Source organism: Silurus meridionalis, chromosome 1 (assembly GCF_014805685.1).
Source record: "Silurus meridionalis isolate SWU-2019-XX chromosome 1, ASM1480568v1, whole genome shotgun sequence".
NCBI classification, from domain to species: domain Eukaryota; kingdom Metazoa; phylum Chordata; class Actinopteri; order Siluriformes; family Siluridae; genus Silurus; species Silurus meridionalis.
In genome coordinates this window covers 7,440,551-7,467,591 of record NC_060884.1, presented here as the reverse complement: position 1 = coordinate 7,467,591, position 27,041 = coordinate 7,440,551, and the positions used below count along the sequence as shown (strand labels likewise).

General features: G+C 38.6%; 1 protein-coding gene and 1 long non-coding RNA gene across 6 annotated transcripts in view; one reads left to right on the top strand and one right to left on the bottom strand.

Annotated features, from left to right (window-relative positions):
- The window catches only part of LOC124395620, a 36,723-nt gene that overhangs the window by 8,387 nt on the left and 1,295 nt on the right, over positions 1-27,041 (top strand). The window contains exons 4-5 of one of the 4 annotated variants that reach the window (XR_006927664.1): positions 11-102; positions 5,426-5,561. This is a non-coding gene — a long non-coding RNA (uncharacterized LOC124395620). Of the gene's footprint in view, positions 1-10; positions 103-619; positions 677-4,896; positions 5,034-5,425; positions 5,562-27,041 lie in introns of those variants that run through there. The other 3 variants (XR_006927653.1, XR_006927658.1, XR_006927667.1) reach the window with 3 other exon arrangements.
- Positions 3,939-27,041, bottom strand: part of nck2b (NCK adaptor protein 2b) — a 41,167-nt gene continuing 18,064 nt past the window's right edge. For both annotated transcript variants that reach the window (XM_046863790.1, XM_046863868.1), the window contains exons 2-4: positions 17,292-17,533; positions 5,434-6,125; positions 3,939-5,021 (exon numbers count right to left, since the gene is read on the bottom strand). In XM_046863790.1, coding sequence (XP_046719746.1) covers positions 4,827-5,021; positions 5,434-6,125; positions 17,292-17,517 — 1,113 coding nt within the window. In that variant the 5' untranslated portion in view covers positions 17,518-17,533 and the 3' untranslated portion in view covers positions 3,939-4,826. The remainder of the gene's footprint in view (positions 5,022-5,433; positions 6,126-17,291; positions 17,534-27,041) is intronic.

Below are 27,041 nucleotides of genomic sequence, written 5' to 3'. Positions count from 1 at the left end.
CTGTTTTTAGTGAGATCTCACACATCAGCAAAACTACGAGTGGAAGTGACGGTTCTTCCCCAATTACTATTATAGCTCAACAATCACACAAACTACTGACTGGTGAGTGTCAATATTGTCTTATTACAGTGGTACCCAATACCTTGTATATGTGTTATGCCTACCTGGTTATGAGATGGCACCAGGGTGCACTATGGGGAAAAGGCAAGCTGGAGGGGGCAGTGTGCTGCAATGTGCTTCTGGAAACCTTGGGTCCTGCAATTTGTTTTATTTTGACCTGTAACACTTCCCTGAACAATTTTAAATATCAAGTGTACTCTTTAATTCATTCCTAATAATTCAAATTAATTTCATAATGCCCCCTGCGCCACTGCAAAAAGTTAAGGAATAATTTTAGAAGCATGAAAAGAGTTTAAGGTAAAATAGCCATTAGGGTTGCACAAGTCAGTGCACTCTTTGTCCCAAGCCTCAGTGCCTCTCCCAAGCCTCAGTGCCTCTCCCAAGCCCGGATAATGGGGAGGGTTGCATTAGGGAGGAAATCCAGCATAAAACGTGCCAAATCAGAATTTAATACCAGATCGGGTTACCAACGACGGCCACAGATATTGTTATCCAACAGGGTACCGGTGGAAATTGGGCTACTGTTGGCCGAAGGAGGAAAAGGAGAGGAGGAAGGACGTCTACAGAGACAGCAGGAAAAGGAAAAGTGGAGGAGAGTGGAGGTTCAGGTTGGTACTTTAAATGTTGGTACTATGACTGGTAAAGGGAGAGAGGTAGCTGATATGATGGAGAGGAAAAAGGTAGATATGTTGTGTGTTCAGGAGACCAAGTGGAAAGGGAGTAAGACCAGGAACATTGTAGGGGGGTTTAAATTGTTCTATCATGGTGTGGATGGAAAGAAAATGGTGTAGGGGTGATCCTGAAGGAAGAGTACAGTGTAGTGTAGTGTAGTGGAGGTGAAGAGAGTTTCTAAAGAATGTAAAAACTGGACGTTGAAGGCGTGATGATGAATGTCATCAGTGCTTATGCTCCACAAGTGGGTTGGCGAGATGAAAAAGGAAAAACTTTGGAGTGAGTTAGATTAGTGATTTGGCCAGACTTTAATGGGCATGTAGGTGAAGGGAACAGAGGTGATGAGGAGGTGATGGGTAGGTATGGCTTTAAGGAGAGGAATGTGGAAGGGCAGATGGTGGTAGAATTTGCTAAAAGGATGGAAATGGCAGTGGTGAACACTTATTTTAAGAAGGAGGATCACAGAGTGCATATAAGAGTGGAGGAAGGTGCACACAGGTGGACTATGTTCTATTTAGGAGATGCAACCTGAAGGAGATTGGAGACTGTAAGGAGAAGGTTTATGGATGTGGTGAGTGGTTTGAAAGAGGCAGATGTAGAGGACAGTGGGGTATGGAGACGGATGATCCGCTGTAGCGCCCCCTAATGGGAGCAGCCGAAAGAAGAAATTGTGGCGTAGTAAACTGTGGATTAACGTAGTAAGCTCTACATGAATAAGATCAGAATGGGATTGCTATAAACCATTACTATTCATAAAAGACACTTCCTGTATTAACAACTTAATTATAAAAGCTGGATAAGCAAAAATCCCCATAGCCACAATCCAAAATCTAGTGAAAAGCTTTTATATAGGTCCATCTCAATAAATTAGAATATCATTAAAAAGTTTATTTATTTAAGTAATTTAGTACAAAAAGTGTTGTTTTTATATATATAATTTATAATTTATATATTCATCACATAGATATATTTCAAGTGTTTATTTCTTTAAATTTTAATGATTTTGGCTCACATTTGTTAATTTACTGTATATTTACTCAATACTTTGTAGAGGCTCCTTATGCTTTAATTACTGCCTCAGGTCAGCGTGGCATGGAGGTGATCAGTCTGTGGCACTGCTGAGGTGGTATGGAAGCCGGGTTTCTTTACAGTGGCCTTCGGCTCATTTGCATTTTTGTTCTCTTGTTTATCATTTTCCTCTTGACAATAATACACAGATTCTCTATGGGGTTCAGGTCTGGTGAGATTGCTGGCAGTCAATCACACCACCACCATGGTCATTTACCCAACGTTTGGTGTTTTTGGCAGTGTGGGCAGGTGCCAAATCCTGCTGGAAAATTAAATCAGCATCTCCATAAAGCTGGTCAGCAGAGAGAAGCATGAATTGCACTAAGACTTCCTGGTAGACAGCTGTGCTGACCTTGGGCCTGATAAAACACAGTCGACCAACACCAGCAGATCACATGACTCCCCAAACCACCACTGACTGTGCAAACTTTACACTGGACCTCAAGCATCTGGTATACTGTTCCTCTCCTCCCTTCCTCTCGACTCTGGGACCTTAATTTCCAAATGAAAAGACAGAAAATGCCTTTCATCTAAAAAGACGTCTTTAGCCACTAAACAACAGTCCAGTCCTTTTTGTTCTTTGCCCAGGTAAGACACCGCCGATGTTGTCTCTGGTTCAGGAGTGGCTTGACACAAGGAATGTGTCAGTTGTAGCCCATGGATACGTCTGTGCGTGTTGGCTCTTGAAACACTGACTCCAGCTGCAGTCCACTCTTTGTAAATGTTCACAAAATTCTTGAATGGGCTTAATTTCAACTTTTTCTAAATTTTTCCTTCCATTAAACTTTCAATTAATGTGCTTGGATACAGCACTCTGTGAACAGTAGCTTCTTTAGCGATGACCTTTTGTGTCTTACCCTCCATGTGCAGGGTGTCAATGATCATCTTCTGGACAACTGTCAAGTCGGTAGTCTTCCCCCATGATTGTGTAGCCTGAACCAGACTGAGACAACATTTAAAGGCTCAGGAAACCTTTACAGGTGTTTAGTTTTAATTAGCTGATTAGAGTGTGACACCGCGAGTCCCCATTATAATGCTTTTCACAATATTCTATTTTTCTGAGATACAGAATTTTGGGTTCTCATTAGCTGTAAGCCATCTTCTTCTTCTTTTAGCTTCTCCCATTAGGGGTTGTCACAGCGGATCATCCGTCTCCATATTACTCTTTCCTCTACATCTGCCTTTTTCAACCCAACGACCTGCACGTCTTCCCTCACCACCTCTAAAAACTGCCTCCTTGGTATTCCTCTTTTCCTCCTTCCTGGTGGCTCCATCCTCAGCATTCTTCTACTGATATACCTCATGTCCCTCCTCTGCACATATCCAAACCATCTCAATCTCGGCTCCCTCTCCTTGTCTCCAAAACATCCTACATGCACTGTCCCCCTAATAAACTCATTTCTAATCCTGTCCATCGTCGTCACTCCCAACGAAAACCTCAACATCTTCAGCTCTGCTACCTCCAGCTCCACCTCCTGTCTTTTACTTAATGCCACTGTCTCTAAACTATACATCATCACAGGTCTCACCACAGTCCTATAAACAACTGCAAGCCATAATCATTCAAATTAAAATAAATAAATACTTGATATAATATCAGTATGTGTGTGATGAATCTTTATAATATACGAGTTTCACTTTTTGTATTGAATTACTGAAATAAATCAACTTTTTTGATGATATTCTAATTTATTGAGATGCACCTGTAGAACCATCCCAACATAAAAAGAGGGAGTAAAAATGGAATAGGGCGTATAATATATACTGTATATTTAATGTAATATGTAAATCATTTAAGCTGATGCCAGTTTTTTTTACCCTGAGACTAGTTTCAGGGCTGAAACGTTTTTAGTCATGCGTTTTCTTAGTCCAAATTAAAGCAGCAATGCGCAAAAACAAGCAAATTATCAAGAATTTACTCCGGACCTTTATGAACAATTCAATTTCTTTAAGTAAACCGTTAGAAATTTGAGTTTACCCACAATATATAATAAAGGAATATATTAAACTTGAAAGATATTTGATGATAATCGTTTCCTCTGACACTCTATTCATTACCAAATCAAAGACAAACCCTGTTTCTCCTTATTTTGCAAAATGTTTAATTCAACAAAATGTAGTTCAACTTCCAACAAAACCATCAATGGTACAGTGCTTAGTAAATTCCTCCTATATGTACCTTATGCTCTAGTTTAAATAGACACAGATTTAAATAACAATGCTTTTACATTCAGACAAATACTTTTAAAAAAAAAAAAAAAACTGGAGGGGAAAAAAATAAACGCACATACAGAATAAGCTCTCTTGTAACTATACAAGATATAGTAGGACTCCGGCTGTGGTAATTTTTCAGTTGGAATTATGTGGACTGTTACACATGACAAATGTGTGGCACATTTGGTTGAGCATTTGACATTCATCCCATCTCCTAAACTGACCTCCTCGTGTGCGAGCCCGTGCATCTGAGTGTGTGTGAGTGTGTTTCCAGCAGGGGGCAGTGAGTATCTGTGTGGCTCTTTGGCAGCACGTGTCAACAGTCAGTCCTGTAGCTCCGCTGATACGATCATGTAAAGGCGCAGAATATTCCCTATTGTACCGTCAAATCATATTATTAAAATATAATAAAATTAAAAGCCTACTGCGTGTGAAATAAAGTATGTTTGGTGTGTAAAATCTGAACAGAAACTGCAGCAACAAATAACACTTTTTTTTTTTTTTTTTTTTTTACCAGACCTTTTTTCGTGTCAAAGAGGACAAAATATAATAAACATGAAATGAGGATGATGATTTAAAATAATAATAATAATAATAATAATAATAATAATAATAAGAGTCACTGCCCGGCTGCTTGTGTTGGCACTCTGTTCCCCATTCGGTGAGAACTGACCACCAAGGAAAGACGTAAGGAGGCTTGGCTCAGTGTGAGGTCTTATTTAGGTTCTCAAGGCTCATTTTTGGCTGGAAGGTCACTGCAGGGGTTTGACAAGGTACAGCTTGTCTCCGTGCTCACTGGTGAAAATGGGTGCTTTCTTGTAGTGCTCCACGAGCTCGTCCATAGAGTTGAAGCGCCGCTGCCCGATGCAGTAGACGCCGTCACCACACTGCACCTTGAAATGCTTGTTCTTGCCTGAAGCCTTCAAGGAGATGGAGAAATCGCTTGGCTGAAATAAAGGGACAAAGACAAAAAATTGGGTCTTGAGCATCAATGTAATTTGTAAATTATAAAATATATATGAAAGATTTCCAATTTGTATCAAATCAATGTTTTTTTTTGTATTGTTTGTTGTTTTTTTTATCTAAAATCACCTTGTGTGGTTGAAAAGAGCAATGTGAACATGATTATATCAAGTTTTAAAGCAATAGATTCTGTTTGAGCAGGTAAATAAAGCCTTTTGTGGTTATATGAACACAGTAAGAGTGCATTTTATGAGCAAAAATATGTATTAAAGTCATAGAACCACTCAATCACTCTGGCAAGCAGAAAGAAACAGTAACCAAACAAGCTGGCTATTCAGAGACTATTCAGAGAAGAACCAGCCTGAATATTAAACTCTAATTCCTACAGGTACTCACAGAAGACTCGCTGTCCCGCACTAGGAAGTCTCCTTCAAATCCCCTCTCATTTAACGTACTTTCAGCCTGGTGTCGAGTCACGCTTCCGTAGTACCACTCCTTCCCAGCGAATCTGCCAGTGAGGGCTGGACCTGCTGGCTGCAATGGATGGGCTGTGAAATTGCTGGCCCCTCCTGCTTGTTCCGAAACACCTTTCAGCACTGTCACATAGTTCTTGGGCACGAGGCCCACTTGGCCTTGACTGTTTTTGCACCTCCACCACTCGGGGTCATTCTCAGGCTTCTCCAACACCTCCATGATTTCTCCTTTATCGAAATTCAGCTCTTCCTCTGTGACCGAACTGAAGGGGTAAAGCGTCTGCACCTTGTGCAACGCTCGGGAACAATGCCCGTCACCCATTGCGGTGTCTTCCTCGTCCTCTTCCTCCTCCTCATCCTCTTGGACGTAGTTGGAGGGGAACCAGCCGACCTGGCCGTCGCTGCAGCGGCCACGCCACCACCCATCGCTGCATTTTTCCAGCACGAGAAGGCGCGCTCCCTTCGCAAGGCTCAGTTCATCCTCGCGCTCGGCCGTGTACGCAAACTTGGCCACTGCCGCTGTGTGCAGTTCATAGATGCGCTCTGCTCCCGCGCCGACTCCGTTCGCTGGGCACTCGGCATCCGTGCTCGGCTTTCGCTTAGCCTTACCCAGACCTGCGACCATATTCCATTCATTAGTCCAGTATCAAAAAAACACAAAATAATTAAAACACAATAATATTAATACAGCCTAATAGAATTCAAATACAGAAAGGTGCATCTGAGGTGAATCAGGTGTCTGCCTTCACTCTTTCTGAAGATGGTATGGGAATTGGGAAATGGTTATCAGCAGATGTCCAATTTGTGGAGAAAACTCATTTCTGGTGACAGGAGATCAGTCAAATGAAGAGACAACAAAGAGGCTTGTTTTTAAATCCTGCGAGTGATTAGTATCTCAGGTGATGAGACAGTGACAGGGTTGGGCAAAGTTACATCGAAATGTATTTAAAAAAAAAAAAAAAAAATCTTAACTTTAAATGTAGCAAAATTAACTACAAAATACAGCAGCCTCACTATCTAGCAAAAACTACTGTATTTTGGTATTTTTAAAATACTAAAAAAATACTTTTACAATAGAACATGACATTTCTTCACAAACCTTCCATCAATTGGCCTATATGATCTGTTTTTCATTACACTGACTCAGTTGATTAAGTAAACAATGATAGCAACAAGCTTTTCTCTGCCTGAGTCATGCAATAAATCTGACATATGTAACCAGTTAACAGAACAAATGTTCACAGACATAATCCTTGTGATCTTCCAGATGAAGGTTAGTTTTAAAGTAACCAACCGTTTATTGTTTAACAATTTTTACAGTTTTGCAAATCAATCATAATTATTTATATCCTAATTTAGTTACGTGGTGGTAACGAAGGGCTACTTTGCACTCAATGACAAACAAGACATTCATAAGAAGACGACTGATGGCACCTGGATTCATATCCACTAGTTTATACCTAATCATTTGATTGTTAATAGTAATTATAATAAAATATTAGGGGTCAGGCAGTCATTCATGTAATGGTATGCAAAACCATGATCCTACTAAACAGCTACTTCAATTAGGGTACAGTATTCAGCAATCAAATATTTATTTATCAATCATTGGACTCCTATTTGAAAGCTGGCATCCTGCTTGTTTCTTACCTTCACCACATTCTTCCATATGGATCAGTTTTCTGTTCTGATCTCAACAAGTCTGTGCAAACTACTGAGTAGGCACCAATCAGAGGTTGCATTTTTAGGATGTCATCATGTAGACTTCTTACAAAGTATTTTACAGTATTTGTAAACTACAAAAATACAAAAATCTAAAGTACTTTGATACAAAATATGAAGCCATTTTCATCAACCCAATCAAATACAATTTACAAAATTCTATTTTATATTTGAAACATGTATTTTAAATAAATGCATCATAAATACTGCTGAGTTCTTTATCATTCAGTTTTGCTGCAAATGCAATAGTTTTCACTAAAGCAGATTGTGTTACAGATGCAGAAGATACATTTTTATCCACTTTATGACTTTGGGATGATTATTCTTAGTTTTTTTAATAAACTTTTTCATATTTGCAAGTAAATACACTACACAGCCAAAGGTATTGTGACATCAGAATTTTTCAGCCATATGTGCTACTTTCCCAAACTTATACTAGAAGGTTGAAGGCACAAAATTGTCTTCAGGATGTCTAGATACAATAGAATAAAATTTTCTCTTCACTTAAACTAGGAGACCCAAACCTGTTCCAGCATAATGTCCTGTTCACACAACCATCTCCATAAAGATATAAATTACATAGATTGGAGTGAAAGGTCTTGAATAACCTTCTATAAATCTCTGAACTTAACTCTATTGAACATCTCTGGGATAAATTGGAATGCTGACTGCACCCCAGGCCTCTTCACCTTACATCAGTACATGACTTTAATAACACCCTTGTGGCTGAATGAGAAAGAGCCAAGATGGTAGAGTAATCAAGACCATGGGTACCGCTCATGACACATACCAACACTTTGCACTGCCAGTTTCCTATGAAGAAATGCAGATCACATCCAGCTCTATTTTTAACCAGCACAAAAAAAAAATTTCTCTATTTAGATGCTTCTGTAGAATAATCATCTTTCGGCTTCTCCCATTAGGGGTCGCCACAGCTCCTACCGATATACCCCATGTCCCTCCTGTGCACATGTCCAAATCATCTCAATTTTGCCTCCCTCACCTTGTCTCCAAAACGCCCTTCATGCGCTGTCCCTCTAATAAACTGGTTTCTAATCCTGTCCATCCTCGTCACTACAATGAAAATCTCAGGTCTGCTAACTCCAGCTCCACCTCCTGTCTTTTACTAAATGCCATGGTCTCTAAACCGTACAACATCACAAGTCTCACCACGGTCCTATAAACTTTTCCTTTCTCTTGCAGATACTCTTCTAACATAAATCACTCCTGCTACTCTTCTCCATCCACTCCATCCTGCCTGCACTCTTTTCTTCACTTCTCTAACACACTCTCCATTACTTCGCACTGTTGACCCCAGGTACCTGAACTCCTCCACCTTCATCACCTCTTCTCCCTGCACCACTCCACTGCCCTTCCTCTCATTCACACACATGTACTCTGTCTTACTCCTACTGACTTTCATTCCTCTTCTCTCCAGCGTGTACCTCCACCTCTCAAGGCACTTTTCAAGCTGCTCCATACTCTCACCACAAATCACAATATCATCCGCAAACATCATAGTCCACGGAGACTCCTGTCTGACCTCGTCTGTCAACCTGTCCATCACCACTGCAAACAGGAAAGGGCTCAGGGCCGATCCTTGATGCAGTCCAACCTCCATGTTCAACCAGTCTGTTGTTCCTACTGCACAATTCACTGCTATCACACTGTCCTCATACATGTCCTGCACCACCCCCACCAGACTTCCTACTACAATACCACAACTTCTCTCTCGGCACCCTGTCTCATGCTTTTTCTAAATCTACAAACACACAATGCAACTCCTTCTGACCTTCTCTATACTTCTCCATCAGAATTCTCAAAGCAAATCAAAAGCTCCCTCGGCATGAAACTATACTGTTGCTCACAGATGTCAACTTTTCTCTCAGCCTGGCTTCCACTACTCTTTCCGATAACTTCATGGTGTTACTAATCAAATTGAATTCCCCTGTAGTTACTGCAGGTCTGCACATTTCCCTGATTCTAAAAGATCGGTACCAGCACACTCCTTCTCCATTCCTCAGGCATCCTATCACCTTCCAAAATCTTGTTGCACAAACTGGTTAAAAAAACTCCACTGCCATCTCTCCTAAACATCTCCACGCTTCTACTGGTATGTCATCTAGTCCAACAGACTTTCCACTTTGCCTACTTTTCTCATCATATTTCTCCTTATGTGCTCCTGCACTTCCTCATTCCACCACCACATCTCTTTGTCCTCCTTTCTATTTCCAGATGTTACACCAAGTACCTTTCTAGCTGCCTCCCTAATCACTTCTGCAGTACTTTCCAATCATCCACCACCTCTTCCCTGAATCTCATACTACAGTCTTACTCCTTTAGATTCCACCATCTTATTCTTCTTTTAGTCCTCCCTCTTCTCCTTTTCTTCTTCACCTCCAAAACCATCCTACAGACCACCATCCAATGCTGTCTAGTTGCACTGTCCCCTGCCAACACCTTACAGTCTCCAATCTCCTTCAAGTTGCATCTCCTACATAGAACATAGTCCACCTGTGTGCACCTTCCTCCACTCGTATACGTCACTTTATGCTCCTCCTTCTTCTTATAATGTATTCACCACTTCCATTTCAATCCTTTTAGCAAAATCTACCACCATCTGCCCTTCTGCATTCCTTTCCTTAAAGCCATACCTACCCATCACCTCCTCATCACCTCTGTTCCCTTCACCAACATTAAAGTCTGCCCCAATCACCAATCGTTCATTCCTAGGTACACCTTATACCACTTCATCAACTCACTCCAGAATTTTTCCTCCTCCTCCATCTCACAACCCACTTGTGGAGCATAGGCACTGATGACATTTATCATCATCCCTTCAACTTCCTGCTTCACATTCATCCCCCTATCAGAAACTCTCTTCACCTCCACTACACTCTTACTGTACTCTTCCTTCAGAAACACCCCTACACCATTTCTCTTTCCATCCACACCATAAAAGAAGTTTCTGTAGAATGTGTTATGTAAATAAAATACAAGCTAACTTGTATGTGCACCTCATACTGTCCAAAAAGTGTTGTCTTCCTGGCTTCCTGTGTGAGTATGCGCACATCTCTCACCCACTCATCACTGAATGATCATTGACTGATAACCTCTTGACCAATCACTGACCTTTGACTGATTACTAACTCATCAATAACTGATAATTTACCACTGATCATTAATCACTTGTTTATAGATTTCTGATTATATATTATATATGATTATTAATTAGTGAATAATCACTGTTCACTGATCAGTGACTCACCAATAATTGATCAATTTATTTATTTATTTTTTAAATAATGTCTAGGTATTTTATTTTGCATGCATATGCATTTGGTGCACTGGTCTATTAGATAAAAAAAAAAAGCAGCAGGTACTAATTACAGAGCTATTTAGGAATTGTAATTAATTCATTTGTCCAGATAAAGAAAATTAGATGAGTTTGGTACTTGGCGGAGGAAAGAACTGAAGAAGAAAAAAAAAGGGTAATTATAAGGGTCGATTATGGTACTAAAGGGACATAATTATAAGGCAATTAATAGGTGGAAATGAGCCAAGAAAATTCTTCTATTCTGCAATGAATGCACTATAGGAACAACGGTTTGTGGACATCTGACCATTAGATTCATATGTGCAACATTTCATTCTACATTTAATCCCCATTCACTGTTGTAATAACCTCCACTTTTCTCCTACTGTTCTACCAGGTGGAGTGTGGTTTTGAAGATTTGTGCTTATTTAGCAAGAAAGGTGTAGGTAAAATCAGGTACTGGTGTGGGGAAAGAAGGTCTGGGGTAGAGTCAGAATTCCAGTTCATCCGAAAAGTGTTCAATAAGTTTGGGGTCGAAGCTCGACAGCTGGACACTAAAAATCTCTCACTCCAACCCATGTAAACTATATCTTTGTGAAGCTGGCTTAATGGACAGGTGCATCGACATGCTAGAACAGGATTGGGTCTTCTAGATCAAGTGAAGGGAAAATATAATTACATCTTATACAATTGTGTGCCTCCAACTTTGAGGTAACAGTTTGGGAAAGGCCCACAAAGGGCTGGAAAATCAGGTGTCCCAATACTTTTAGCCATATAATGCATTCACTGTAGTAATGACGATTTTATTTTTAATGCACATTTAACTACAACTATGTACTGCTTAGTCCACTTTTATAGCCTTTTATTACAAAATATATTTTTCTTTTCTTTTCCTTTTTTATTTATTATTATTATTATTTTTTTATAAATCTTCTTTAGAACAAATTCCTGTACTATACAAAAGACACAGAATCAGGGGTCAACAACGAGGTTTAAACAGGCAACGAAAATAGAAGCTCCAGAGAGCCGTGAGTCATGGAGGTCACCATTTTCCATAGTAACTGTTCACATGAAAGCACAGCAATGGATGACTCACAACATGAACAAGCAAATATGTCTCTCAGCGGATACAGAACGCCAGGACAACAGGTTTCATCCAATTTAATCTAGATACACTAAATAAACAAAAGTTTGTGGACACCTGACCATTAGATCTGTATGTGCGTCTTTAACATCTCAATTTTACATTTAGGTCCTATTTGCTGTTATTATAATCTCCACTCTTCTAGGAACATGTTCCACTAGATTTTGGAGTGTGCTTGTAGAGATTTGTAAATGATGTAGGGTGAGGGAGGCCTGAGGTGCAGTCAACGTTCGAATTTATCCCAAAGGTGTTCAATAGGGTTTAAGTCAGCAGGCTATTCAAGATCTTATGCTCCAACCCACAGGGGCATTGCCATGCTGGAATAGGCTTGGGTCTCCTAGTTCAAGTGAAGGAAAACTGCATTTATAAACATCCTTACACAATTGTGTACATCCAGATTTGTGGTAATTGTGTGGGGAAGAACCACAGATTGCTGGAATATTCAGGTGTTCCAATACGTTTGTCCATAGTAAAAAATCCAAGTTGGCAGCACACTAAATGTCATGTGGGTATTAGGTATTGCTCGTCTTGTCACATTCGTAATTTATTAACTATTGTTTTTTATTTAAAATAGTAAAACAACTCATTGTCTTACCATCAGGCGAAAAAAAAAAAAAATCCCAGTTTTAAATATTTTGTACGTTAAAAATGTAATTGCATTTTCACTTAAAATAGCCAGTTAAAGAGTTGGTAAATGTATCTTGGGGTTTCCCCCCAACTGTCCATATTTAATAAGTCTGTATCTTTAGATTCAGATTCCTGGCAAAAGCAGTTGAACCCGACGTGGTCCTTGTCCTCTCATCCTCAAGGTTCATCGAATAGTACGTTAGTAGTAGAGTGTGGTTAGTTATATCCTTATATCCTTATTATATCCTTCCTGTCAGTGCAAACCATTTGGGCAGTTGACCTCAGCAAGACATTTCTTCCCACTGAAATGAAGATCACTGGATGCCTCCACACACTCAACTGACTCAGATCAAATGGTCTCGGATCATTAACAGTTTCTTCAAGCCACCTTCTCTGGCACCAACCATCATGGCATGGTCAAAGATACTGATGAAAATGTTGCTTCTGTATGTCAAAATTTCCAGTGTAAATTTTACCCTTTAAAATGTACGTTAATCAGAAGGAACATGTTACGGCATGTTTTGAATGCAGGTCCTGCAGCTACGTGCAGCGAAAATATATAATTTTAAAATTATATTACTCTTTATTGCATTCTTGGATATTAATACACAAAAGCTGCCATATCAGCACAGTTCAGAAATCTTTATAACCTTTAATTTTGTGTTAAGGTCTGTATTATGCACACATTCAATATTTGCATACAAAAAAAAAAAAAAAAAAAAAAAAAAAACAGGCTGAATGAAAACCCCACCTGAGGCCCTGTGCATCTGCTGTGTTTTTTGATTTCGGAGTCTCGCATGGTTCCACACTAACAAACTGAACAGATGACGCTCAGAGGGAAAGCGCATCTCTGTTTCACCTCTTTTTTTTTTTTTTAGCTCGGCTAAGCGTTTTGATTTAAAATGGATTTTGCCTCCATAAAAAAACGTGTTTCAGTGGCTTTTCCCAAATGTAGGACGGTATACTGGTTTGGTTATTGGAAATGATTATTTGCTCAAAATGAGATCTTACCTCAGATAGCCATGAGTCATCAAGGTCAAATTCCAAACAATTCTCAAGAAAACACAGGAGTTGACTCATGACTCATTAATGCCATGTTAGTACAGGGAACGCAGGTGAATCCCTGAAGCTACAACCTTGTTAATACAAGGTGGCCTACTTTCCAAAAAACAAACATCATGTGAACACAACACTCTGTTTATCATATTGACAGCAGAATAACAAATTTTTTACTTTGTAAAATACACTCTATAGACCAAAATAATGAGACTAGAAAGACATAGGTTTACATGGGTTGGAGCAGAAGATGACCTCAACTAATGTATACTGAACACCTTTGGGATGAATTGGAATGCTGATTGCACCTCAGGCCTTCTCACCCTACATCAGTCCCTGACTAACAACCACATGGTTGAATAAGCACAAATCTCGACTAACACATTCCAAAATCTAGCAGTACATTATCCCAGAAGCGTAGAAGTTACACTGACCAATGTAGACTGTCAGATTCCCTGTCCCAAATTAACTGACAAGGCCAAAGTTTATTACACTGATCAACTGTATGACTCCAGATATGAGGGTCAGTGAATGTGAAGGCCATAGCATGTGAATTACAAAAAATGTATACTCATCCCAACAATTACCCATTCTGCATACTTCAAAAGTCTAGGCCACAGCAAGATAAAGATACATTTATGTTTTATACGTGCTCATTTTTCCCCCCTTTACTTTTTCGATTTTGTCAGTTTATCACTTATTTTAGGCAAAACAAGGCATTTGTTTAAGTTTACATCTTAATTCTATTATTTAGCTATTACAATAAATTGCACTGGATTCATAGAAAGTTGTCATTGAACCAAATGCCAAAACATGATTTCAATTCAATTCAATTAACCTGGCAGGGCTGTATGGGTAGAGTCATAAACACATGCCAGATGCTTGAATATCATGTTTTTGAGGTTATTATATTAAATGATATATTTCAGATCAACAAAAACAACCTTGTATGCTTGATTTTTAAAATGTCTTTTGATTACGCAAATGCATTCTGTGCATATTTGTTTAGGATGGAAACTCATAGAATGGCTCCCTTGTGGCTATAAATGAAGCTTCAATTAAATCTGACTTTTTAGCAATAAAATAGAATAAAAATGAAATCAAATAGAATTTCATTTGGAAAATGATCGTATGGTAAATTATAGAGGTTTATGTTTTACTAGAACACTGCCTGCTGTAGTTCAGAAGCTTATGTTAGACTTGTTTTACCAGTGTTCTGGTGTATATCTTTGTGAATGTACATTTTTGCCCATATTTCTTAATCGATTTTAATTAATGATTAAGGAGCCCGATTTGCCGTTTAATAATATTTAAAACTATAAAACAATAATAGTTCGTCAATTTGGCTGAAACATATGATTGTATAGAGAAGTGGTCAAGAAGTTGTTCTTTCTTCAAAATTAAGTTTCTAGAGTTTATTTGATCATTTTTTTTACATTCATGTTAATGCTGAATGCCCAAATTTCACTGATTATTGTAGCTCTCAGTCAAACATATGGACACTATTGACAAAAAACACCTGACTTTTCCTATCCATATGTGGGTTTTTTTTTTAACAAACTGTTCCCACAAAGTTGGAGGCACACGACAGTATGATGTCTTTGCATGCAGTAGAATTACATTTTCCCTTCACTTGAACTAGAAGACCCAAACCTATTCCAGCATGACGATGCCCCTGTGCACAAAGGCAGCTCTATAAAGACCGTTTACATGGGTTGGAGTGAAAGATCTTCAGTGGTCTGCCATAGCTCTGATCTCAACCATACTGAACACCTTCAGGATGAACTGGAAAGCTGACTGCACCCCAGACCTCCTCTCTCCACATACTGACTTTGTTAACACCCTTGTTGCTAAATGAGCACAAATCTCAACAAGCCCACACCGAAAACTACTAAAACATTCTCCCAGAGGAGTGGAGGTTATTATAAAAGCAAGTAAAGAATAAATAGGGGAATGGGATGTTTAAAAAGCACATGCGAATCTTGTGCCCGAGTGTCTGAAAAACTATTGTCCAGATCCTGTTTCATTAAGCATTAATCTTATGGTTCATATAATCCATTTTGGCTCCACTTAACTCTATGCTTTTTTAATTCGTGGCCATAGACATAACTGTGATTGCATCCTATTTGGCCTAATTTACAGAAGTTCTTTTTTTGCAAAAAATATTTAATAATTTGAATTCATTAGCATTCAGATGTTTTCAATTTGAAACTCTCAAACCTTGAAACTGTAACATTTAAATCTGCATTTGTTAACATGTAAACATGCAAATAATTTGATTTCCTATGCATATAGATACAATATTCAGAATTCATATTTAAACACATTTGCCAGCTTCTAAACTTCATACTGCTGAAAGGTCTCTGCATGACTCTGCTCATATCTATTTTCCACTTCCCATCTCTAACAGATGCACTGCTTCAGGCATCCAATTACTGTGTAGAGAAAATTATGAATGTGGTTCAAGCATATTTGGCATTATTGTGTGTGTATGTGTTCGGTCAGTGGGCTGCTGCCTTTACTCAGTCAGCACAGAGGAGGATGGTGTCAATTTCTGCATCTCTCATTAGCGTGCTGAAACGGGGCAATATGCAGCAAGTAATAACTTTTAAATATTAAATGCAGCCTTCAGTATGCATTCTTCCTGTATTATATCTATGTAAAATTTCCACATGGCACATCCAATAATATGCAAGCAGACTCCAATTTATTGGATGTGCTATGTGAAAAGTTTACTTAGATATTATACAGGAAAAATGCATACTGAAGGCCGCATTTAATATTTAAAAGTTATTAATTGCTACATATTGAAAGGATGTTAGACGTAGGTTTAAAAAAAACTAATATCTAGTCCGCCTCATGAGAAATGTATGAGTTTCTGAGTTTTACAACATCTGGGAGGTGTTTCTGTAATTTGTATGTTCCAGAATTTTATTTATGAAGTATCCTAGGTCCTTTAACACCACCCCACCGCTACTGACCATACAGTGGCTTCCTGTATCTCCTTGCATTTGAATTTTAAAACAATAATGCTTGCACACAAAGACAAAAACTGATCAGCATCCATCTACATCACAGCACTTATCCCAACCCGAACTGAACCAAACTCCCTCCGATCCCGAAACACTGACTGGTCCCTGCATCTGTCAGGGTACACGAAAAAGACATGCTCCAAGACTATGTTCTGGGTGGTGAAACAAACTTCCACCTGCCACCAAACAGCACTAACATGTTTAAAACAATGTCTAAAGACCTTTCTCCTTTAGGGGTTCTTAAAACCATTTCTCCCATTTAAAAAAAAAAACAACAAAAAAATTAATACAAAATATTTTCTCTAAATTGGAAACAGTGATTTGAATCCACAAAACCAATAAAGATGTCTTAATTTTTTTCTAAAGATTTACATTACAAATATAAAGCCAGTTGTATTGTTTAAGAGTGAACCACAGTATAATGTGTGATCAGCAGTAGTTTTTAGCTCTCACTATTCTACGAAAATCAGATGAGCGAGATACAAATCTCTCTGAGCTCAGACGGGAAATAGGATATTTTAATATAGAGTATGAATTACACTGAAGTATGTAGTCGAATCTGAGCTTTCCGACAGCTTTGATCCACCCAGACTCATGCTTAAATTATTTCAGGTGATAAAGTGGTCGAAAAAATCCATTGTCCTCTTTGTGTGATTAAAAGAGCTCAGTGATTAATTCTGCTTTACAATAAAACCCATTTCGATTAGTTTACCCTCCTATACACCCTTCATCTTAAATGGTCCTTCAAGGGCAGGGCCACCCAGATTCTTCAGAGCTGTGCTTAATGAAGACTTCCATTACGCGAGATCACGACAGATGATGAACGGTAATTAAAAACGAACAACAGTTGCTGCGCAGGTAATTGACCGATCAATAAAGCTTACCTAGAGTGTCCTTGAGGTTCTTCACTAGTGAGCCCTTCTTCAGGCTGTTTTTCCTCTCCACGTAGTTGGACGGCACGTAGCCTGTGCGGTTGGCAGCATTGCGGACACGCCACCACGTTTTCGAGTCGTCTAGGAGCCACAGGCGCTCGTTCTTCCGGATGTCAAGTTCTTGTTCCTGCTGTGCTGAGTAATCCCACTTGGCGATCACAATCACCTCCTCTGACATCTTTCATGGAGTCACGCTAAAGAAGAAAGGAGCATGGATAAATCCAGTGAAAAGCACATAAAAAAAAACATTTGCATATACACACACTCGCATTAATTAGCACTATTATGATCTCTAAATAAGAATATGAAATGCACGAAAGCCCATGAGCACCTGTGTCCCTGGCTCAGACACCACAGGAGCCTAAGGAACCCAGATGTTGCTTTGTATCTAGTGCCCTTGCCAGCCTGGGTAAATTGACCATGGATGGGCAAAGGCACTGAATTGGGATTCCTGCCAGCTTTAGCTATGTTTTTCTGCCTGAGAAAGTCCAGATCGTACCCGCTTAGTTAATACGAATGCCATGTTTAGACTACAATCTTAAATACTGTCAATTATTTCATATCTATAAAAGATCAAAAAGTGAGACAGCTTTGCAAGTAAAACACTGAAGCTTTGAAAAAGGAACCATGGCCAGAAATTGAGAAACTGAATGAAAGATCTGAATGTGTGGAAAAGAGAGAGAGAGAGAGAGAGAGAGAGAGAGAGAGACAACACAACAGAAGAACCAAATGGCTCAAATGACATCGAGATGAGGCAATGGAGTGTGACGGGGCTGTGACTAATCACTTCCTGCCTCAGGGATTCTTAGTCACACTGCTACCCAATCACACTGACAGAAGCCAACCACTGGGAAGTGGCAGGTACAGTGGTCACTGCAGGCTCTCTTGGGAGAACACTGTGCCATCTATCCTACTGTGCACAAATCATGGCCACTTTGCAGCCGAGCTCTTCCTCTCACTTTATCCCTCTTTGCCTGCCTCTCTCTTCCAGTTGGCCCAGTAAAACAGAGAATATGCCAGCCACTGTGCATCATGCCAGGCCCGAAGCAGTCCTGCTGTATTAGGAGCTTTTTAGTGACAACTGTCACAGACAGCTTATTTTAAAATAAGCATATCACCATATAACCATGTACACAGGGTACACGTTCAAAAATGCTTTATTTAATTCATAGTAAAGAACCTTGTTGGCAGATGGAGTTCAAATCCCAGCAGTGCCACAGCTGACCATGTGCAAAAAAAGCAAAGTTGATTTTGCTTTCTGCATGGGAGGGATGATAATATACACTCGTCAATTGACTTGATAATACCTAATAACGGGCATCTGCGAGGTCATGTTTGTGTCCAAAAAAAATGAGGTCAGCTGATGAAAATGAGAAAAGCCTTTTCTCTATCCAGAAAAAATATCCAAAACGTGACAGCACAGGAACAACCTGATGAAATTGAGCTGGATGGTTGCCAAAAGTTGCAATCACCCCTCGGCTCAAACGAATATATCTTTTAATGCCTTAAAAAGCATGCAAAACGTTACAAAGTTACATGGAATTTAGATTAATTACTATTTTACCATTTTCAACAAGGCATTAAAGAATCGCTTTCTTTTAGATGGCCGTCCAAAGCTACATTCACATTCTCCAGAGTGAAATCGCTCCAAGACTTTTTGGAAAATGCATCTATTTAGGCTGATGTGCACCATTCACAACGGAAGCTGATGAAACATTGAGGAAATAGCCTGCGTCTCCATTTGAAACGCACGTTTCAGCTTTGTCTATTTGCAGTAATGGCGGCACTTACACAAATGGTCTTTTGTTTGTGCCACTTTTTATTTTACTCTGATTACCATGCTTTCTAAATACATCGCATGCAATTAGACTACTGTGATGACATAAGGAAGAAAGGAAGAAAGAAAGAAAGAAAGAAAGAAAGAAAGAAAGAAAGAAAGAAAGAAAGAAAGAAAGAAATTGAAATAAATTAAAAGAAAGAAAGAAATTGAAAGAAAGAAAGAAATTGAAAGAAAGAAAGAAAGACAGAAAGAGAAAGAAAGAAATTGAAAGAAAAGAAAGACAAAGAAATTGAAAGAAAAGAAAGAAAGAAAGAAAGAAAGAAAGAAATTGAAAGAAATCGAAAGAAAGACAGAAATATAAGAGAAAGACAGAAAGAAAGAAAAGAAATTAAAAAAGATCTATCCACTTTCATTGACAAATAGAAATGAATAAGGGACGATTGTAGATAATTTCACACTGGTTCAATTTGACAGAAATTTTCAAATAAAATGTTTGTGATATAAATATTTAACCAGTGAAAAATCACTACAAAACAAAATTGCAGTAAATTATGGATCAGTTTTCCTCATGTTCAGCTTCTTTATATTTTCCATTGCCTTCAAATGAGAACAAAACAGTTGCTATGAGAAAAGTTGATTTGAAATTATTTAAAAAGTTGAAATGATACCTAATTTACTGACCATACCTAATCAAACTGAACCACAAAATCCAAGAAGCTATACAAATAAAACCCAGAACAAGTTCCGGAAAAAAACGGAAAAAGTCAAGTTATGGTTAAAACAAAAACCTTAAAAATATCCCAAAGTAGTAAGAGAGGTAAGAAGACCAGAGAACAGTCAGAGAACCATCTATAATCTAATAGACCAAAAAAAAAAAATGGATGCAGCTGAAGGGATCAACATGTCCTTTGGTAGAAGCTTTCCTCAGGACAAGCATAACTGGGACACTTCATAAAGACCAGAATAACGCCTGGTACACTTTGTACAAGTTTGGGCTGTCACAGACAAAAAATGACCAAAGTAAAACTCTTTTTTTGTTGATCATACTGTCAGAGAGGAGCAAAGAAGGCTATTGTCATGGTCTTGTGAGTAAAAATAGCCTACAAAAACCCATGATAACCATGCATTTAGCGATCCAATGAGCAACACCTCATCCTGTTCCCCCCATCATCCCCCTCACATAATGTACACAGGGCCTTTGGGAACTGTCTGTGACCTTGTTCTTTCAAGGCAGATGTTTTGGTTTAGTCCTCAGCTACCAGTAATCAGCTGGAAAACATGATCGGGGCGAGGGCACAAGAGAGCCGTTTTGTTTCCGCAAACAAGGATCCCACGATGTTCCGCCAGCTTGTGCTGAGAGTTGTTAAGCGTCGATTAGGGCCACATGGAAGCACACTTTTTTTTTTCCTTCTTGTTCTTAATATAGTACCACATCCTACTGGAGCAAAACTGAGCAAGGATATGCTTTGTGAATTTATATTCTGCAAGATGTGCCATGTGTTTGAAAGTAAGCAAGTCTCACTCAGACAAAAAGGCAGATCATCAAGTCTGTCAGATCGAAGCATTAGAAGGTTGGTATCATAATCTTTTTAATCCTCCTAATCCTCATTGCTTTCGCATGAAAGGAAATCCCTTCAGTATTTCTGAATCTGACATGAAAGAGCGAATATTCAATTCAATTTTATTTGTGTAGCACTTTGAACAACAGACATTGTCCCAAAGCAGCTCTACAGAAATAGACTACAAATATATATTTAGGAATTAGTCCCTATAAGTTTATCCCTATAAAAATGCACACTGAAATAATAACCAGGATATTTCAATTTAAATAAGTGGGGTTTAGCAAGCTAGAAGAAGTGCACTGTACTTTTAAAATGTCAACAAGCAGACAGTTTTACTCTCCAAGTTTTCATTGTTTATGTTTTCAGAACTATGACCCAAAAAAAATAAGCGTATAATAAATGTACAACAGTTTAATTGATATTAAAGATTGCCAGAATGTGACAAATAATAAGCTAGCAATCCAGTATATTGAGGCCATTGGTCTCAATTGTAGCAGTATAAACAATAGACAAGTACGCTACAGTATATAGGCAAAAGTACTCGGACACCCAACATATGCGGGTTTTCCTCAAACTGTTGCCAAAAAAAGTTGAGGACACACAATAAGATGTCTTTGGAGGCAATATGATTAAATGAAATCACTTGAACTGGGAGACCAAAACCTGTTCAAGCATGACAATGCACCTGTGCACAAAGTAAGTTCCATGAAAATATGGTTTGAACGCCTTGAAATCCTTTGGGATGAATTGGAACACTGACTGCACCCCAAGCTCAACGACCAATAGAAAAATAGCTTAAACCCTTTATTCCTGTTGCTGTACCACTATTTCGTCAAAACACTGCTGCAGTTTGCTGACAAACTGATGCTATATGATCGAAACCCTACGCAGAATCTCTTGCTGCTACAGTCTGCGTTCGAAATCTAGTTTCTCATTAAATTTTTGTATTATAGTATTACAATTTTTAAAACTGATCAGAAATTTTGCATTTTTGCTGTATAACAGCAACACTGATCCAGCTGTAATTATGGATAATGCTTTTTATTAATGGATTATATCAATGTGCACACTAACACACTATTCTTTGTATAATAGTAGCTCATGAGCAAGGACTTGAAGAAAATGGAAACAGCACAATGTTATTCAAACATAAATGATGTTCAAATAAGGTATAAGGAGCTGGTTGTGGTAAATGGCACATATATGTTGTAGAAACTAACACAGTTTGCGTTGCTTCCTGAGCAAATCTGCACCTAACGAGTTACGTTCACATTCACAGGTATCACCACAAGTTTCCAGGACAAACAAATTCAGACCAGCTCCTGCATGTAGTCTTGGGTTCGCTTCTGTGGTACACGTTCCGCTCCGAATGTCAGCTTTCATACGATTCATTTTTCAAGCAACGGTCAGCGTGAAAGTCCCCCAAATAATATGCAAAGCCGTACAACAGCACTGTTTCAGGCTTTGGTCTTATGGGCTTGCTTTTAAATGTAAAGCTCTGCCAACACTGGGCATAATTAAAGTTAGTTAGGTGCTCTGACTGCAAGCCCACATTTGTCACAGGTAGTGTGGGATTTCAGCATCACTGGTATATTTTCAGCAATTTATGTAACAGTGCATAAACCTGGCCAAATATTACATAAGAATAAAAATGTTTTTCACCACCGAAATAAGGCAATTAGTGAGCACGTCAAGCAGCATTAAGGTTCTGGGGCTAAAGGGTAATAGCCATATTCTCTAAACACTACACACAAAAAAAAAAAAAAAAAAAAAAAAAAATATGCACACACTGAAACTTATTGTTTAAGAATCAGACATCCAAAATGTGTAACCATATAAAAATGATCACACTTTTGAGTTTAGGAGTACTTTATGGTTGTATGATTGTGTGTGTGTGTGTGTGTGTGTGTGTGTGTGTGTGTGTGTGTGTGGGAGAGAGATTCAATATTACTGGTGTCAGTTTTCAGTACCGTTATCCAGACTGAGCCATGTGACTCAAGCCCCTTGTGGCCCAGTTGCTGGGAAAAGCTTAACCCAGAGGCAAAAAGAGAGAGGGCAAAAAACAAGGGAGTGAGAAAGAGCAAGAGAAACAGATTGCACATGAGAGAACAAGACAGATACGAATGTGCAGAACCGAGATAGATGCAACACACAGGAGACATGAACCATCTGATCCTGAGAGAGTGAGGAAAATGGAAGAGTGAAGGAATGCATGTCGCACTACTTGATTTTGTCAAAAGCATGCTGTCTGTCAAGTTCTAAATATATTTTATTTCCATTCACCCCATTTGCTAAAAATCAGGTAAATCCAATTTTTTTTTTACATCCCATTCAACATTTAATCCTCATTTGTTGCTATAATATATTGCACTTCTGGAAAGATGTTCCATAGCAGGCCAAGACCTTCCACTCCAACCTATGTAAACAATACCATTATGTAACTTTGTTTAACTTTTTGTGCCAAAATCCAAGGTCATGCTGGAACAGGTTTGGGTCTGCAACTTCTTGCCTCCACTTGTTGGGTGTCTCAATACATTTGTCCATATAATTGTATCAGGACATGGACAATTAAAGTTTGAATACTAGGGTCCTGTGTTCTGTAACCTACTAATAATATCTGTACTGTGAATATAACTTTTTATTATTACTGATTTTCACTGCCAGAACAGATGCTCTCTTTTCCCCTAAAGTACCTAAAACATGTAGGTTGGTTTGATACCGTTCTTAATATAAAAAGATATTGACAAGTGTATAATTGATTTTATTAGCTTGTAGCCGTTTCGTATCTCATAGTGTCACTTATCGCATGTAACGCTTTAACATTGTGAAGCCCTTATAAAGGCTTATAACAACAAAAGGTACCTTTAATCTTATTTACACAAAATCAAAACTGAATTCTAATAGTAATTGTTAGTTCTAGAACAGCCTGTCTCGCTCAACTGGGGGGAGTGGAAGCTCAGTGGTTAAGGCTCTGGGTTGGTGATCGGAGGTTCAAGCCTCAGTATCGCCAAGCTGCCACTAATGGGCCCTTAAGCAAGGCCCTTAACTACCTGTGCTCCACGGGCACTGTATCATGGCGGACCCTGTGCTTTGACCCTAGGTTTCAAACAAGCTAATATATGTAAAGAAAATTATTTCACTGTGCTGGAGACTGGAGAAAATGTAGCAAAGAAGCAACACTCATTAATCCTCTTGACACAAACAATGTTTTAATAAAAAAAGAAGAAAAAAGAAAGAAAAAAGCCACTAACACCTGTCCAAACCACCAAACAAAATGTGTCAAGTAATTGCTGCATGCAAGATGTTGCTATTACTCTAATGCTTACAACTACAGTCACTGTTCTCTAGGACCTGATGGGAGGAAGATAAAAAAAAAGAGGAAAAATACACATAGACACAGGTTCTGCTGTACCTGATCGTTCCTCAGTGGAATGCTTGGCATGCTTACACTTGTCTACAAACATTACTGTTTTCATAAATATTACAGTAAGAAAGCATTTAGAGAATCATAAAACAGGTCCATGACCAAAAAGGAAAATTATAGGACTAAAATGCTATTAGCATGGCTGCATATCTTTTGTTATTGCTAGGAATCTTCTTGAAAAATTACAATGAAAATAACTGCAAAAGTGTTGAGAACGGAGATTTGGTCTCACAGTGGACAATTTTGCACTTTGTTGTATTTCACACATTTTGCTTAGCTTAAAAAAATAAAAAATATATAAAATCGGCCAGTGCCATCTGCAGACTAAAAACAATGCCCCACAAATCCCTGCGGTCTGCTCAATGTGTGTGGGAATTGTGTCTAGATTTCATGGCATGAGTAATAAAAAGGGAATTATGCTGTTCTTTTTTATTATATTGGTATTTAAAATAGTGCCAAAAGACAAGAGACATTTAAACACATAACTGTTGTAGAGATACAGCAGGGCAGCTAATCGCAAAGTCACTGAGGAATGTCCACAACACAAAAGTATTGAAATACGACTTTTCCAGCTATATGTGGTTCTTGCGCAAACTTGGAGGCACAACATTGTATAGGATGTCTCTGGATATGGTAGCATTAGATTTTCCCTTTCACTTGAACTAGGAGACCTAAAATCTGTTCCAGCATGATAATGCCCCTATGCACAAAGCCAGCTCCATGAACACATGGTTTACATGGGCTGAAGTGGAACATCTTGAGTGGCCCGTTGTAGACCTCGGACCTCAAAGACCTTGTGGAACGAGCACAAATCAAAAGCGCACTTCAAAACCTTGTGGAACATAAGTGGAGCTTAGTGGGCAGGTGTCCACAAACTTTTGTCCATATAGTGTACATGCATTTGAGCAAATATTTGGGTCTGCATTTGCTCCTCAATATGCACTGTATTTTGATGCTTCTACGTCGGTGCTCCTCTGACCATTTAATTCTCACACAAATATGGCAGCGAAAAAAAAGACAGATCCTGTGGTTACCAAATTCATTACTAAAACCTGTAGGTTGTTTATTTGAAATGGTAATCTCCAGACTGGTCTTGTGAGATCCTGCTCCTATCCAAATTCTCTTCATTTTTTTCCCTTTTCTTTAATGCACTCCAGAGACAAAACATTCTCCTCCATTCTCTAGCTCATCCGGCCGCCCTAAACCTTCTCTCGCAAATCCCACGAGCCCTAGCTACAGTGTCACGCCGTTCAGATGTTGCGTTTCCCAGAAGCTAGCAGCACAGAGGCACCAATCTTTGAAGCATCTGTATGAAACATCAATCGTGTCGTTTTAAGCCAAAATTCACAAAGCACACCTGTCCGAGCGAGTCAAACTGAGGGAGATGAATGAACACTGACAACATCTGAAGAGGAACAGATGCACATGTAGCTCAAGTGGTTCTTCTAAAACAAACAGGAGAAAGGTGCAAAATGAAGCCCGGTGCTCTTGTGCTTAGTATTTGAGTCACGCAGCTGTCGGAAGAATCGAGTTCTTTTTGCCTTCAGCAGGAAAGTGATCTTTTCCCTTTTGTTCACTACAGCTATAAATAACTCATTAGGCTGTCATACACACACTCACACACACATACACACACACACACGCTGGTTTAATTGCCTCCATTGGGTGATCATCTTTAATACTGACAAACATTTTTCCAAACGAGGCTCCATGAGCATCTCTTTGTACTGCACAAACATAATCCAGAGTAGAATGATTAAAAGGATTAGAAATTTCACTTGAATCAAACACAAATGTGTATGACCTCATAGTCAGAAGCTGCTCCATCACCATCTGCCATTTGTGATTATGACAATGGCAAGGCATTTGTTGAAACTAACTATCAGTTGTCATAACTTGTTTTTCTTTTTCTTTTCTTTTCTTTTTATAGATGATTCATTACAAAATGACCCAAATGTCCACTTGCAGTTAGAAGCCATACCAATTTCCCAGCAAGTTCCTTTAGAATTACTAGCAACAGAACAACAATGCCATGGCCAATTGAACCATTTGTAAATATTCATAATATTCTTAAGGCAGTACCTTTGCCTACATTTCTGGCACTTTCTCTAAAAAAATATACAGGGAAAGACAAAAATGCTTTAATTGTGCATTATTTTAAAATTCTACTAGGCTGAAATGATTCCTCAATTAACTTGAATAATTCCAGTACAAAAAAAGCATTGAGATACACAAGGAATCATTTAGACCATTTAACTACACATAGAGCACTGCGTTTCCCCATGGACCATTATTACTGACGCACCGTCCTCTAAACTCTGGAGCGCTCTGGACAGTTAAACATAGCAGATGCTGCAGAATGAAAAATAGCGGAACGGGTAGAAAAAAGAATAGAAATAGAAACTGACAAAGTTTCCAAAAGTTTGGGATCGTCACAAACAAAAACAAAGAAAACACCGTACAGTGTGTTTATCTTTTTTTCAAAGTAATTTTAAATTGATTTTTATTTAAATATTTATATATTTGATATGAAATTCTTTCTTTGAAATATGATATGTAAATGTTTCAGATCAAATCCATAGAAGAGATTTGCAAGCAAGTATTTGCAAGTATCATAGGCAAAAGATTAAGATCTTTCAAATACTCTTTTAATCCAATCTGTATCTATACATACCCAACATCTATTTTTATTGGCAATCTGTATTTTCTTTTATACTGTAATATATATATGGAAAGTATCTAATTGGCTGTTGTATAGAACAAGAAAAACCTAAAAGCTTGTCTCTGGAAACCTAGCCAATGTGTTGTCAAGTGGCCAAACTCATTTCAACCTGGCTACTGGGTAAATCATGTGGTTCACACCTTCACAATGGAGTCTATTCAAACACATTCATCATAGCAATTAGTCTCCTCAATAAGAGACTGGACTGACTGAC